The 15747-nt window shown below is 44.1% G+C and overlaps 1 protein-coding gene across 2 annotated transcripts in view; it reads right to left on the bottom strand.

Annotated features, from left to right (window-relative positions):
• sec23a (Sec23 homolog A, coat complex II component) overlaps nucleotides 1-10006 on the bottom strand; it is a 35234-nt gene extending 25228 nt beyond the window's left edge. For both annotated transcript variants that reach the window (XM_047345459.1, XM_047345460.1), the window contains exons 1-8: nucleotides 9852-10006; nucleotides 6717-6975; nucleotides 6563-6620; nucleotides 6399-6485; nucleotides 6081-6317; nucleotides 5871-5947; nucleotides 3068-3212; nucleotides 2837-2995 (exon numbers count right to left, since the gene is read on the bottom strand). In XM_047345459.1, coding sequence (XP_047201415.1) covers nucleotides 2837-2995; nucleotides 3068-3212; nucleotides 5871-5947; nucleotides 6081-6317; nucleotides 6399-6485; nucleotides 6563-6620; nucleotides 6717-6937 — 984 coding nt within the window. In that variant the 5' untranslated portion in view covers nucleotides 6938-6975; nucleotides 9852-10006. The remainder of the gene's footprint in view (nucleotides 1-2836; nucleotides 2996-3067; nucleotides 3213-5870; nucleotides 5948-6080; nucleotides 6318-6398; nucleotides 6486-6562; nucleotides 6621-6716; nucleotides 6976-9851) is intronic.
• Between the last annotated feature and the right edge of the window lie 5741 nt (nucleotides 10007-15747).

The raw sequence follows: 15747 nt of genomic DNA, 5'->3' as shown, positions 1-15747 counted from the left end.
GCCTCTTCAACATTGCGTGGCGGTCGGGGACAGTGCCTCTGGACTGGCAGACGGGGGTGGTGGTCCCCCTTTATAAGAAGGGGGACCGGAGGGTGTGTTCCAACTACAGGGGGATCACACTCCTCAGCCTCCCTGGTAAGGCCTACACCAGGGTATTGGAGAGAAGAGTCCGACCGATAGTCGAACCTCGGCTTCAGGAACAGTGTGGTTTTCGTCCCAGCCGTGGAACACTGGACCAGCTCTATACCCTCTACAGGGTGCTCGAGGGTTCATGGGAGTTTGCCCAACCGGTTCACATGTGTTTTGTGGACCTGGAGAAGGCATTCGACTGTGTCCCTCGTGATGCCCTGTGGGGGGTGCTCCAGGAGTATGGAATTGGGGGCCCTTTATTAGGGGCCATCCGGTCCCTATACGAGCGGAGCAGGAGTTTGGTCCGCATTGCCGGCACTAAGTCGGACCTGTTCCCAGTGCATGTTGGACTCCGGCAGGGCTGCCCTTTGTCGCCGGTCCTGTTCATAACTTTTATGGACAGGATTTCTAGACGCAGCCAAGGGCCGGAGGGGATCTGGTTTGGGGACCAGTGGATTTCGTCTCTTCTTTTTGCAGATGACGTGGTCCTGCTGGCCCCCTCTAGCCAAGACCTACAGCATGCGCTGTGGCGGTTCGCAGCCGAGTGTGAAGCGGCTGGGATGAGGATCAGCTCCTCCAAGTCCGAGGCCATGGTACTCGACCGGAAAAGGGTGGCTTGTCCTCTTCAGGTTGGAGGGGAGTTCCTGCCTCAAGTGGAGGAGTTTAAGTATCTCGGGGTCTTGTTCACGAGTGAGGGAAGAATGGAGCGGGAGATCGACAAACGGATCGGTGCAGCTGCCACAGTAATGGGGGCGCTGTGCCGGTCCATTGTGGTGAAGAGAGAGCTGAGCCGAAAAGGAAAGCTCTCAATTTACTGGTCGGTCTACGTTCCTACCCTCACCTATGGCCATGAACTTTGGGTCATGACCGAAAGAACGAGATCACGGATACAAGCGGCTGAAATGAGCTTCCTCCGTAGGGTGGCCGGGCACTCCCTTAGAGATAGGGTGAGGAGCTCGGCCATCCGGGAGGGGCTCGGAGTAGAGCCGCTGCTCCTCCACATTGAGAGGAGCCAGTTGAGGTGGCTCGGGCATCTATACCGGATGCCTCCTGGACGCCTTCCTCGGGAGGTGTTCCAGGCACGTCCCACCGGGAGGAGGCCCAGGGGACGGCCCAGGACACGCTGGAGGGACTATGTCTCTCGGCTGGCCTGGGAACGCCTTGGGCTCCCCCTGGAGGAGCTGGAGGAGGTGTCTGGAGAGAGGGACGTCTGGGCGTCTCTGCTGAGTCTGCTGCCCCCGCGACCCGGTCCTGGATAAGCGGAAGACGACGAACGAACGAACATCTTCCCATCAATTTTGACCATCTTCCCTGTCCCTGCTGACGAAAAGCAGGCCCAAACCATGATGCTGCCACCACCATGTTTGACAGTGGGGATGGTGTGTTCAGGGTGATGAGCTGTGTTGCTTTTACGCCAAACATATCATTTTGCATCGTGGCCAAACAGTTCGATTTTGGTTTCATCTGACCAGAGCACCTTCTTCCACATGTTTGGTGTGTCTCCCAGGTGGTTTGTGGCAAACTTTAAACGAGACTTTTTATGGATATCTTTGAGAAATGGCTTTCTTCTTGCCACTCTTCCATAAAGGCCAGATTTGTGCAGTGTACGACTGATTGTTGTCCTATGGACAGACTCTCCCACCTCAGCTGTAGATCTCTGCAGTTCATCCAGAGTGATCATGGGCCTCTTGGCTGCATCTCTGATCAGTCTTCTCCTTGTATCATATGTTCAAATCTGGCTTTAAACTTCTCCACAACAGTATCTCGGACCTGCCTGGTGTGTTCCTTGGTCTTCATGATGCTCTCTGCGCTTTGAACAGAACCCTGAGACTATCACACAGCAGGTGCATTTATACGGAGACTTGATTACACACAGGCGGATTCTATTTATCATCATCAGTCATTTGGGACAACATTGGATCATTCAGAGATCCTCACTGAACTTCTGGAGTGAGTTTGCTGCACTGAAAGTAAAGGGGCCGAATAATATTGCACGCCCCACTTTTCAGTTTTGTATTTGTTAAAAAAGTTTGACACATCCAATAAATTTCATTCCACTTCACGATTGTGTCCCACTTGTTGATTCTTCACAAAAAATTTGAATTTTATATCTTTATGTTTGAAGCCTGAAATGTGGCGAGAGGTTGAAAAGTTCAAGGGGGCCGAGTACTTTCGCAAGGCACTGTATGCTGACAGTTCCGTTGTTAAACAAACAGTTATGTGTGGGAGAACTGTGCATAACTACCACAGCCTGGCATCTCCTGCTTACACTGGTCACACACCACTGTCCTTAATTAGCATTATTGGCAAATCAGACCATGCGTTTGTGTTGGTCACACTGGCATGAAGAGCACACCCAAACGGATCCGAACAGTGTTCAATGATGTTGAGGGCCCATTGAACACGGGAGACTTTTAGGTGAAGGAAAATAAACATGTCTGTGCATAATTGTGAAGTGGTAGAAACATGAAGTGGTTTTCTCCATTTTTACCAAACTATGGGCTGAATCATCTTGAGTTCTACATTTATGACATTGTATTCTAGTTGTCTAATAATTATGATGACTTAATTTTAGTTTTAGTATGTTTGTTGATGGTTGCTTTAATTTCTGTCAAAACAAACTGATTGTAAGTTAAGTGCTTTATAAATGAAGCTTGACTGACAATTTTATGAACACAGTAAATGTTCTCGCTCATTCGTCACTCACTTTGGTGGCTTTCTTCATAAACTTTGCATTGTCCTTCTCAATATCATGCCAGGACCTGATGGGGGTCTTCAGCTCATCCCCGACCACCATACCTGGTCCCTGCGTAGCTGGGCCCCCAATGAACGTCATGATCCGGGCACCAGTGTTAGGGAAGGTGCACTGCAGGGAGGAGAGTTTATCAGATTTTACTCAGGATCATAATGATGATGAGACTTAAACCCTGACCCTCACCTCCAGAAGTCCCACAGCAATAGACATTGCAACACCCAGCGAGCGCAGTGGCCTCTTCCCCTGAGTGACAGGCCAGGGGTCTCGTTGAAGCTCTCCCAAAAGGTCAGTCAGGTTCATGTCAATCTTCTGCACTGGCTGTAGGAACCTGAAGTAACGCTCACAATAAGAAACAGGAGCACACCTGACAACCAGAACATTTTTATACCAAATGACACAAATCACGAGAGTGAGGGCACTAAATGAATGAACTGAAGGTAACCAGAATCAAACAACTTTTCAGTTCGACTTGTTATCTTTTGATCAGTACAGGCATAACACCCAAGCACTAACAGGTCCTGCTGACAACACTATGGGCCTGATCTTCAAAAGGTTTGCGTGTATAAAACCACATGCAAGCCTGTTTGTGTCCGCAAAGCTGATCTATAAACCAGGTGTTAATCGGATTGCGTGTGTAAAAATCAGCAGAACAGTGAGCGCAAACCTTGAGCACCTTCATGAATATGCAAAACATATGATAATGACCTAGACACACAAAATTATGGGAGGAGGATATGCAAATATAATCCTTTACCGCCTGCAACCCGATTTATCAAACCTGAAACAGATTGCGTTGCTGTTTTTGCGTCTAGATTTAGCATGTTTAAAATGCAGGTACTAAGTGGGACGTAAAAATGTCTGCCGTCACTGTGGCGAGAAGGAGGCATAGATAGAATGACAGATGACAGGGAGAGAGAATCTTCTGTCAACAGATTTGGGTTGTCAAAAATAGAAATAATAAAAATAGACGAGAACAGATGATTCTATGAAGGATTATCTAAGGTTTAATTTGAAGCCAATCACAAACAGAAGCCTTGACATTTGTCCTATGATGAAACTCCTTGCAACACTTTTTTGTAGCCTCTGGATCATTTGGGTGCACCATTGGTGTTAGTGAGATCATCTGCTGCTGAAGCACAAACCTGATCATGCAGAGATGCGCACATAACTGATCATCCATCAGAAAAACACATACAGCCTGTTAATTGTAACTGCACATCATGCAAAGGACCCACTGTGCTGTGATGTTGGTAATATAATTAATAGGAAAGAACTAAAGACATTATGAGGCAGAATAAATTCATCATTTTGTGCATTTGGTGCAGCTGAAAAATCACCATTTTAAGGCGGCTTTTCCATGTGGTGAGAAAGGCAGTGCATGCTTTAACCTTGTCACTAAGCAAAACTAAATGCATTATTGACAATAACGTTGTGTTATTGCAGAGCAATCGGAGCTGGATCATTGGATTATGATGTTTAAATGTGAACGTATGCCAGGGGAGGGTTTATACAGAAACAAAAAATAATGAATTCAGTAAAATCATTGGAAAATAAATTATTTTTATCTACATAATTGTTCATTTCAGTTCTTTAAAGGACAGTTTGGTAATGTTATGTTTTTAAAATGAGCAAAGCTCTAATATACAGATAGCCAACTCCTACAACAAAGTATTTTTATGATGCTGATATTGCATTCAGGCTTAAATATTGTTGCTGTTTATGATAAACTCCAAACTCCTCAAACTCTCTAAAAATAAAAAGAAGATGTTGAGTCTCTGAAAGGAATAAAAGTTTTAAGGGAAGCAAATCTCTAATAATTTAACAGACATATATATATATTTTTTTAATGTTAATTTGTATTAGCATATTTCTAAGCTGCAACCATTGCGAGTTATGTCAAGCAACATGTTAACAAGCTGTGCTCGCTCCTATGGTGCAGACGCAGCACTGACCAGCTGCCCCATGTGAGCACCAATGGCAGAGAGTGCGTGCTACTTTAGACACAGCTCTGCTCTCCTGCGCAATGGCCTGTGATCCATCAGTCTGAAAAAAGGCGAAGCAGGATATAGTCTCTGCTTCACTGGGTCTGTCTGGACCACAAACAAAGCATCTGCCCGCAGAACGTCAAACTCAGCCTTCTGCAAGCGCAATTACGCAGAGGCTGCGATGACAACGGCTGCATTTTTTAAGCAACACAGCAGAGAAGATCTGTTTGCTTTTCCTCTAGTTCCGCTGGGGGCAATAGCAGCCAGCCAGCAGCATGTGCAATTTCCTCATTTAAATAGGGCGGTGTGCACCTCTTTTGCACCTGTTATCCAGTGCACGCACAACACACCCACTTATTGCACGTGCAATTTTTCTTTCGTACAAGCAATTTAGCGCCCCCTATTTGGAATCTTTGAAGATCAGGACCTCAGTGTGGAAGTTGGAACTTACGGAACAAGACTCAAATTTACTTTTAGTATCAGTGAGGTGTTTAAAAATTAAGTGAGAGAAAGCACAGAGATGTAAGAATCTATTTAGAAGGAAACAACATCTTCAAAGAAAGAGTCGATGTTGTGTTAAAACATTTAGCCACCTCCTGAAATATACACAAAATAAACATTAGGTGTTAATATTGGCCCAGTTTTACTTATCGGACCGATACCGATATGTAAAAAAATGGATATTTGATATATCGTGCATCCCTAATCGCTAACATAAGATGCTACAGAAGATTTAAAATGTTAACCCTGTACTCATTTAGTCTTATTATTTTGAAGTCAAACCCTGTTTTACAGCGACTGCTCTTCTCTGCCACAGAATATGAAGTAGCCTTTTTCTAAAACAACCAATTAATGACCATTCATGGCAGGAAGGCATGAGTAAAATATTGTACTTGAAATTACAGTTCCTAAGGGAACTCAAAATCAGCTGAAATGGATACAAGCAAGTCAAAGCTTTCTAAAAAAAAACAGCTGATTGGCATCTCTACCAAAGACCTCACCTGTTGGAAAGAGGCTGCTGGGAGGTCTGAGGCCCTCGACCCTGAGCTGCAGAGGGTTTTGTAAGACCAAGCATGTCCTGCAACAAACATTGTGTCATTAATCCTTTTCCAGTAGAAACCTGTCTTAGATTTTTTATTCTTTTGCTGTGAAGGATGGGAGATTACTGAACAAAGAGGACAAGTAAAAACTGAAACCAGGATGTTTTTTACCTGAAGCTGCTTAGCATTTAGGTCCTTTGTACCCCGGAAGACATAGCTCTTGGAGATTCCCTCACAGCCCAGCTCATGGACCTGAACCATTCGTCCAAAGGTGATGAGTCCCACCAGAGCAGTGGGGGGCAGCAGAGACAGGGACATCTGGAGAGACTCTTTCAGAGCCTGTAAGTCCTCATCCTCCATGCAGGTGTCCACCACGTATAGGAAGACAAGTGGCATCTGAGGGCCCCGCTGATGCCAGAAAACAGAGTTGGTCAAACATCTGACATTACAGTGAGCTGGGTTTTTGGTCTCACAGCGCATCTTTCTCACCTGTACAACATACTCAATGGTGGAGAAATGAGGCAGCAGCTCAGCAGGCTGGTTCACCTCAGAGATCCCAGCGTAAGATGGAGGAAACTGAGAAGAGAAGGTTCAAGTGTCATTTTCTCTGTAACACTGTTTTCCCATCCCACTGCAGGACATGCCACACTCACCTGGTTCCTCTGGTAGCAGAAGTTGCATGCCCACAGCTTGGCTCTGTAGTCCACCTGGCTGAAACACATGAACAGGTGGGAGTAAGAAAGCAGGAGAGTCTTCAACACAGACAGGTGAATTATTACAGGTGGAAGGCTGACAGGTAATGCATACCACAGTGGGTTGAGGACTGCACGGCAGGTGGCACGGCTGCACAGGACTGGTTCATACTGGATAGGGGGCAGGTCACTTCTCTCCCTCAGGGGTGTGAACAGAGCTGCCACCGGCACCACCATTCGGGTCGCCTCTAAGCGGCTCGAGGGCCAGACGTTCCAGCTGAAGCGGACGCCATCTCGCTCCTCGTTCTGAGCAATGTACTCTGGGAAGGTGGCCATGTTGAACAGGATGCAGGCGTCACTATGTCACTGAAAAGCTGTGGGAGTTGGGGGTTGATAGGGTGAAGCAGCAGACTCAGAGTACAGACGGCAGCAAGCACAATGCTCAGTGGAATGTGAGGGATCAAATGTCAAATATATCTATCAAATCATCCTTAAGAGTAAAACTTTGACTTTCTTTTTTATCTTTTGCAACTGATTACAACACATTTACTATGTCTGCACTTTGCTGAGTGAAAACCTTATTTCTGTTTAGGCAGGAGCAGGTTACAAGTATCAAAGTACTTCCAGAGGAAGTGCTAGAGGGGCTGTAGTTGACATGATCGTTCAGCTTAGCTTAGCTAACCTAACCCTAACCATTCCTTTACAGATCGGGAACATCAGGTACTCTATCCATCAGGCAGTCTAAGGATAGAAATTGAAGAAACTCTATTTAAAGGAAATCTGTATCTCAGATATTCTATTATCAGCCCTTTAATTAAGCAGCACAGCTGTTTTAAAAGCATCGACATCAGCACATCATAACTTCCAGAGGTGGGTTTAACAGTCTCACTTCCAATCAGTAAATGGGATGTTGATTTATCTACCTGCAAAGATGTCAGTTATTGAAGTAAAATTTGCACAAACAGCTTAGGCAATAAAAAATAAAAAAAATCAGCATAGAACAAACTATAGAGGACAAAAGATGTTCAGAATGGGTTTGTCACAAACTAACATTTGACAAATATAAGGAACCATATGATATAACATGGCTCTACCCGGAGCCAGAAGTAGAACAGCTGATCCTCCCTGCCCCCATAAACCAAAGGACCATTGAGCAAGCGATGTCAAAGACCCCCTCACTCAAAGAAGGCTAATTATGACGGCAATCATAAAGTTCATTGTAACCGTTACTGCGAAGGATCTGCGACTGTTGAGTCACCTGTAATTGGGGTTTTGCACTGTAAGGCTTTCTTCAGATAGAACATCCCACCTTAAAGATTTTTTTTTTTTTAAACCGTTTCCTGTCTGGCAGAGTGGCTCTGCTCGGTGGTGTACTAGTGGTTCTCAGTATCCAGGGCTGGGTGCTTTGGTGTGTGCTGGCTCACTCCAGGTGGCTGCTTGCCGGGGCCTGGACCCCTGGGCTCCGTCGGGCCTCTGCTTGGGGAGTGATGTGTCCCAGGGTCTCGGGTCTCTAGGTCCTTGGCTGGATCTGCAGTCGGAGCCTTTGGGCTCGTTGCTGCAGGTAACTGTGGCTTCTGCACTGAGGCTGCTGGGTGGTTCCCCTGGGACTCTCCCCTGCTCTTCTCTGGGGGGGTTGCGGTAGTCCCGGCGGTGGTTCTCCTGGGGTTCCTGTGCTCTGGGGGGCCTTTGGATGTCTATGGCTCAGATCTCCTCCATATCTGTCCATGGTCCAGGGGGGCGGGTCTGTGGCTCCTCACACTCACTATTGCATATTTTTATGGAGAAACCTTCTATACACAAGCGCGCTCACAATCAGACCCACAGGTGTTTAGATTCAGGTGTTAACAGATACACAAATGTTCTATATTGAGCCGCATTTACCACTAAATTCATCTTGCCGGGAGGAGACCCAGGGGACAGCCCTGGACACGCTGGAGGGACTATGTCTCTCGGCTGGCCTGGGAACGCCTTGGGCTCCCCCCGGAGGAGCTGGAGGAGATGTCTGGAGAGAGGGACGTCTGGGCGTCCCTGCTGAATCTGCTGCCCCCGTGACCTGGTCCCGGATAAAGCGGAAGACGACGACAACGATAAACTCAATTCCTCATGATTTACTCAGTTGTACGCTGTCTCCCAGCTGATTCTGGTTTAGATGAGTTTTTTTGTTGAATGAGTTTCTGAGATTTCCTCTAGCTACAGAACCCCTTAAACATTTTGTCATATTACAACCACAAACTTAAATGTTTTGATGAAATTTTAGGTGAAGGAAAACAAAACATAATTCATATATGTGAAGTGAAATGAAAATTACATGGTTTTCACTATGTTTAATTAATAAAAAATAAGAAAATGTAACGTGCATATGTATTCAACCCAATTTATCCACATGTTAGTTGTGTCCCCTACATGACTCATGGCAAACTGCAAAAAGAATTACATTGTTGGACTTGTTATGATTCTGAAGGCAACATTTATTTAAGGGTAACAGAGTAAGTGGGGCTTTATACAAATGCATTGCCTAGTTTTCGGATTTTATTTGTAAAAGGTTTAGTAATCCAGGAGTTTGAAGTGGTAACATGACAAAGGCACTATAGAAATCTTCCAGGTTGTTGCATCTGCTTTATTAATAGAGCAGTCTGCTTTATATCATTACCACGACAAAATATACCTCATCTGGAATATTTTATGGAAGACTTGTGTTAGTTTACTGCCGATTTGCAAGCACCCTTCAGATGACATCTGCAGGATGTTTGCAGCACCATAGACTAATTGATCAGACTGGCTAGGGGCTGTTTCTATTTAGTCCTCATTCCTGCAGCTCTGAGATTATTTGCAATCCAACTGTTTATAATGATGTTATAAACATCTGAAACCTACATCCATCCACCCACCAACCAACAACCGTGGGTTGTTTTCTCAAACCTAGCAATACTGTGGCTGTTATTATATTTACATATTTAAAAAGTGTGCAGAACAACACAAGTCTTCAACTTGACCGACATAACCAAGTTCACGATCTGCTTCAGTCTGCTTCGTGTTTACAGCAATAGCTGATGTGTGGATCCCCAAGGATGCTAAACAAATCCGTTTTAACCTCCGGTTAACTCCTGCTACCAGACAGGTGGGTGACAGCTTCACCAAGGTTCCTTGGAGGCAGCTACAGCCCACACGGGTGTAGAAGGTGTTCCAGGTGAAACCAATGGTCTCTTGTGTAGAGCTGAGAAAGTGTTAAAAAAATAAAGTCACAACTTACCGCCGCTGCTCTCCGCTGACAACGCAGCAAAACAATATGGCGGCACTCCTTGCCACGTCAAGACACAGAGAGTATGTACAGGCAGAGGTCTCACTCTGAGTGAGACACAGAAACCACACTCATCACTGCTACAAAGACAATCACAAACAAGACTCCGAAAAGCGTTCGAGAAAAACAAATAAAAAGATCAAACATGCAGCTCCGTGAATCAAAATAAAGTGCCAATAAATGTAATGTTCAAGAGAACTTTTCATCTAAGTGTTTAGATTTACAGGACAGGACGGACAAGAGAAGATATCACTCCGAGCGAAAATTGGGAACCGTGTTTTTGCTGCTGTGCTGCAACTGTCAACAGGTCGGTATGTACAGTGGCGGTTCCAGCATGAATGGAGCCATGGGCGAATTCCTTTCCCCCATCCTACCCCGCACTCTGGGCAAAAAAAGGAATTAATAACTACTAATCTACAAAAAATAGTAATTTAGTAACAGAATCAGCTTTATTGGCAAGTTTGTACAGACAAACAAGGAATTTGACTCAGGTGCACTTTGCTCTCAGTGAGGATTTTTTATTTATTTTTTGTGTATAGGACAGTGGAAATAAAGAATATGTTTTTAAATGTACATATATACACAACTGACTTTACAATAGAATATAATGTGAGGTCAGTCCAAGTATACATGGTGTTGTTCTGGAACTTGTCAGTTATTTTACTGCTTGGTTCCTAGAGATGATTACCTAGCACCACAAGAGGGCGCATTTTCCCTTTTCTTTTGTTATCCTGTACCGAAAGTAAGCATCATGTTGCTTTTGAGAAGAGACAGACATGTGATGCTTCGATGCCGATGGGTACAACTTCCACTACTTTTCATGTATGAAAAGACATTATAAGTTCAGTGTCGCGGAGACCTGGCTTTATATGGTCAATATGAGTAGGCAAAATAAAATGAAGGTGTAGAATCCTCTATCGGTGCGTTCTGCTGATTCAGGTTAAAGACACTAACTGTTGCTAACTCCTTTTTCATCCTTGTAGCGCACCATTACAAACTCTGACTGTCAAGTGTACATAAGAGAAACAGCCTGGGCGAAGAAACTGTCTTTGTGGTGGCTGGTTTTAGCTGACAGCGCCACCTGAAGGTAAAAGTCTAAACAGTTTGTGTGCAGGATGTGTGGGGTCTGCAGAGACTTTAGCTGCGCTTTTACTGACCCTAGACCTGTATAAGTCCTGGATGGAGGAAAGGTCAGCCCTAGTGATTCTCTCTGCAGACCTGATTGTTCGTTGCAGTCTGGACCTGTCCTGTTTTGTGGAAAAGCCAAACCACACTGAGATGAACGAAGACGGGACAGACTGAATTATGGCAGTGTAGAAGATGACCAGCAGCTCCTGTGGAAGATTGTATTCTTATGTTGCCTCAAGAAGTACAGTCTCTGCTGGTCCTTCTTCCAAACATTGTCTATGTGTGAGGACCACCTCCGATTTAGAGAAATGGTGGTTCCTGGAACCAGAAGTGGTCCACAGCAGGCACAGTGTTGTTGAGGATGGTGAGGAGGGTATGTGTGGGTGGTGTTCTCCGAAAGTCCATCATCATCTCCACAGTCTTGCGTGGGTTCAGTTCCAGGTGGTTCTGACCACACCAGTGTACCAGCCGATCCACCTCCTATCTGTATGCCGACTAATCACTGTCCTGGATCAGTCCAATAACAGTGGTGTCATCTGCAAACTTCAGGAGTTTCCCAGACAGGTCTGCTGAGGTGCAGTCATTTGTGTAGATGGAGAAGTGGAATGGGGATAGAACACACCCCTGGGAGGCACCAGTGCTTATTGATCTGGTTCAGGAGAAGATGTTCCCCAGTCTCACCTGCTCCTGCCGGTCCTTCAGGAAGCTGTTGATCCACTGAAAGGTGGAGCCCAGGACTTTGAGCTGGATGACCTTCTGGCGGAGGATGTCTGGGTTGATGGTGTTGAAGGCCGAGCTGAAGTACACAAGCAGGATCCTGGCGTACATCCCTGGGTGGTCGAGGTGTTGCAGGATGAAGTGTAGTCCCAAGTTGACTGCATAAGGACAGACTCTGCATCATCTGCCGACTTGTTTGCCCAGTAGACAAACTGCAGGGGGTCCAACAGGGGGCCTGTGATGTCCTTCAGGTGCTTTAACACCAGTCGCTCAAAGGATTTCATGAGCACAGACGTCAGAGCGACAGCCGTGTAATCATTTAATCCACGAGATCTAAATATTATTGAGCCACTTTGGGGTGTTTTGGAGGAGCGAGTCAGGAAACGTTTTCCTCCACCAGTATCATGTAGTGACCTGGCCACTATCCTGCAAGAAGAATGGCTTAAAATCCCTCTGATCGCTGTGCAGGACTTGTATATGTCATTCCCAAGATGAATTAACGCTGTATTGGCCGCAAAAGGAGGCCCTACACCATACTAATAAATTATTGTGGTCTAAAACCAGGGGTTTCAGTTTCATTGTCCAACCCCTGTAGCTCCATCATACATCAGAGATCTGATTGTTCCATATGTTACTAACAGAGCACTTTGTTCTCAGACTGCAGGTTTACTGGTGGTTCCTAGAGTCTCTAGAAGTAGAATGGGAGGCAGATCTTTTAGTTATCAGGCTCCTCTCCTGTGGAACCAGCTCCCAAATTTAGCCCATGAGGCAGACACCCTGTCTACTTTTAAGGCTAGGCTTAAAACTTTCCTTTTTGATAAAGCTTATAGTTAGAGTGGCTTAGGTTATCCTGAGCTATCTCTGTAGTTATGCTGCTATAGGCTTAGGCTGCTGGAGGAAATAATGACCACTTTCACTCTCTCTGCTACATTCTCACCCTACTCTCAAATTTTGCATTATTTGCTGTTATTTCAGCTTTTAACTTTATCTGTTCTTTCTCTGTTTTTTCTCTTTCTAAAAGCTATACCTGGCCGGAATCTGTGTTTAGCTGTGGCACCTTCCTGGAGGGGGTCATCGGCTGAGCTGATGCTGCCAACAACTTAAAACAACTCACCTAATACAGATGATCCACTTGGTCCTGTCTTTCAGTGTTTAACCCTGTCTCTCCTAGACATAGCTACTGGCTGAGCTTTTACTGTGACTAATTGTATGTGCTCTCTTTCATACTCTAGACCTTCATACTCCAGACTTGAAAACTGGCTCAGAGTTCATCTGCTTAGTTGTCTTTCTCTCCGAGATGAAGCCACTAAAGGAGTTACTAACATTAATGTTTCACTTTTCTTTCCTATAGAAAGTACTCCTGGATCAGTACGTCTGTGTTCTTTTTTTGTCTTGCTCTGTTCTCTCTAACCCCCAGTCGGTCGTGGCAGATGGCCGCTCACACTGAGCCTGGTTCTGCTGGAGGTTTCTTCCTGTTAAAAGGGAGTTTTTCCTCTCCATTGTCGCTACATGCATGCTCAGTATGAGGGATTGCTGCAAAGTCAATCCAAGCAACTGTCCACTGTCTCTACATGCTCACCCAGGAGGAGGGAATGCTACAAGTCTCTGACTGGATGCAATCTGCTGGGTTTCCTTAAGATAGAAAAACGTTTTATCCAATTTGAATAATAAACTGAATCTGACTGCACTGTTTGATAGTTAGGATTAATTGAAATGTATGTAGCTGACTTGAAATCTGTATGATTTGATGGAATTTACTTTGTAAAGTGCCTTGAGATGACGTGTTGTGAAACCGCGCTATATAAATAAAATTGAATTGAATTGAACTGATTTGCCAGGCGAGGTTTGTGCTCAGGGTTGAGGGAATGGCTCCTGTAGGCAATCAGGTTTTTCAAACCATTCCAAACAGCAGAAGAGTCTCCATGTGAGAAGCTTTTCTTTAGCATCTCACTGTAGCTTCTCTTCGCTGCTTTGATCTCCTTGGTCAGTTTGTTCCTGGCCTGCTTATACAGGATCTGGTCCCCTCTGCTGTGAGCCTCTTCCTTATCCCTGCGCAGCTGCCTCAGATGAGAAGTGAACCAAGGGTTAGGGTTAGTGTATGTGCAGAAGGTCTTGGTCATGACACTTGGCCAGTAGTGTGATAAATGCTAAAGATGGTGACCCTCTCTTCCCCATACTAAATCCACCTTAGTTGTGTACAGATTACTTTCATGTATACAATTTTTTAGCAATTTAACACAACCCAGAGACAGCATGTATGCCCAGGGTCGTGGCATAGGACACATTGACAGTTACTTAGGGCGCCATCTGCAGATGAGGTTGCTGCTTTGACAACTAAAAAAAATAAATATATATGTGTAATTAAATAGATAATAGCAACAATGAGAAGCCCTGATTAACACCCTTTTGCCATGCTCTCTATTGAAAAATCAAATGATCCAATGAAAGTAGGCAAAAAATTTTTAAATGAATCTGCAGTGTCTGAGAGTGAGTCCTAACATTTTTAACGTGTTCCTGAAGTTACAGTTGAGCTAAATAAGATTCGTAAGGAGCTTTTGTTGTTAAAAGCTGGAGTTAGGATATGATCTGTAGCTTCTGACAGATCTGTTTCACTGTTTTCCACCTAAAACAGCTGTCATCTGATATTAGAACAGCTTTATAGGAGTTTACCTGTTGAATAGTTCATAAGTACAGAACAACAGCATACAGATGTTGCAAATGCACCTTTTCTATTAGATATGTGTATATTGTACATTGTAAATTGTAAATTTGTATATTCTGTAATGCAAAAACAGAACAAAAGAGCAAAGAGTACCGGAGTCAAATTCCTTGTTTGTATGTACGAACTTGGCAATAAAGCTGATTCTGATTCTGAATGGATTTTGGCTGGATTTCCTCTCTAAATAGGCCAAGGAGAGGTTATACCAGGCTGAAAATAAATGAATAATTGTTTTTAGAAAACTAATATGTCAACATCTTTTTACTTCATTTCAGGGCCGTTATTATTTATTGTTTGCATCTTCCTGGTCCCCAAACAGACAAAACTTTTAGTATTTTAACTTTTGGTTTGTGGACAAGATGTGACTCTTTGCTTAAATTGTCTGACAGTTATTTTCCTATTTGTTATAACATAATAATTCTGCCATTGGAAAAAATGGAACCACCGTATTCCTGATTTAAACTACTGGAAAAGATCAGACGTACAAGTTGAAGCTTTTCACCTTCTCCCTTATCTGTCAGATGCACATTCTTAGCATTAAAAGAATAAGATAACAATGATTTGAATGTAAAAATGAAGAACATAATTTTTTGCTCCCATTTTAATATCCTTCAGAAAATTGTCGCACTTTAAATTATTGGCACGTCTTTATAGCTGGTGAAGAACAGAACTGCTCTAAATGTTGTGTTAGGAAAATTTTCCTCTTTCTCAGGTTATTTTTGATTATTGGATGTAGTTCTTGTTGCAGCTCTTAGTAATATAAATAAAATAAAATTCAACAAAATGAAGCAAAGTTGCCTAATAATGCTGCTGTAGATACTGTAGCTGCTGTGTAACTATACAAGTGTGCACCACACTTGAGATAATAGCAACAATGAGCTATAAAGTTATAAAGTTGAACAGAGGTTGCACCAACCTCTGTTCAACTTTATAACTCAATATTCTCAACGAGGTCATTAGTTACGCTGAACACATTCAGTAGTCTGTCCGCTGCAGCTGCATGTTCTGTTCGCCAACAGGTAAATCTCATCTACATCTGTCCTTGGTAGTTGGACTGAAGACTTTTTTGCCACATCTGTCCAAACATGGAGGTTCTGAAAGTTGATTTTTACTGAGCCAATAAAATTGCGAAACCTTCAAGAAGTTCTAAACCTCCACAGACAGAAAACAGTGGGAACTGTAGCTTCCAGGCAGATTCTAATTATGTTTTTAATGAGTATTTGACCTCCAAATGACATTTTTGAAAACCAACAGCATTTATTATTAAAAACTATTTTCCAACCT

Source organism: Girardinichthys multiradiatus, chromosome 19 (assembly GCF_021462225.1).
Source record: "Girardinichthys multiradiatus isolate DD_20200921_A chromosome 19, DD_fGirMul_XY1, whole genome shotgun sequence".
NCBI lineage: Eukaryota > Metazoa > Chordata > Actinopteri > Cyprinodontiformes > Goodeidae > Girardinichthys > Girardinichthys multiradiatus.
The sequence above is the reverse complement of the archived record's forward strand: the minus strand, read 5'-3'. Positions and strand labels throughout refer to the sequence as shown.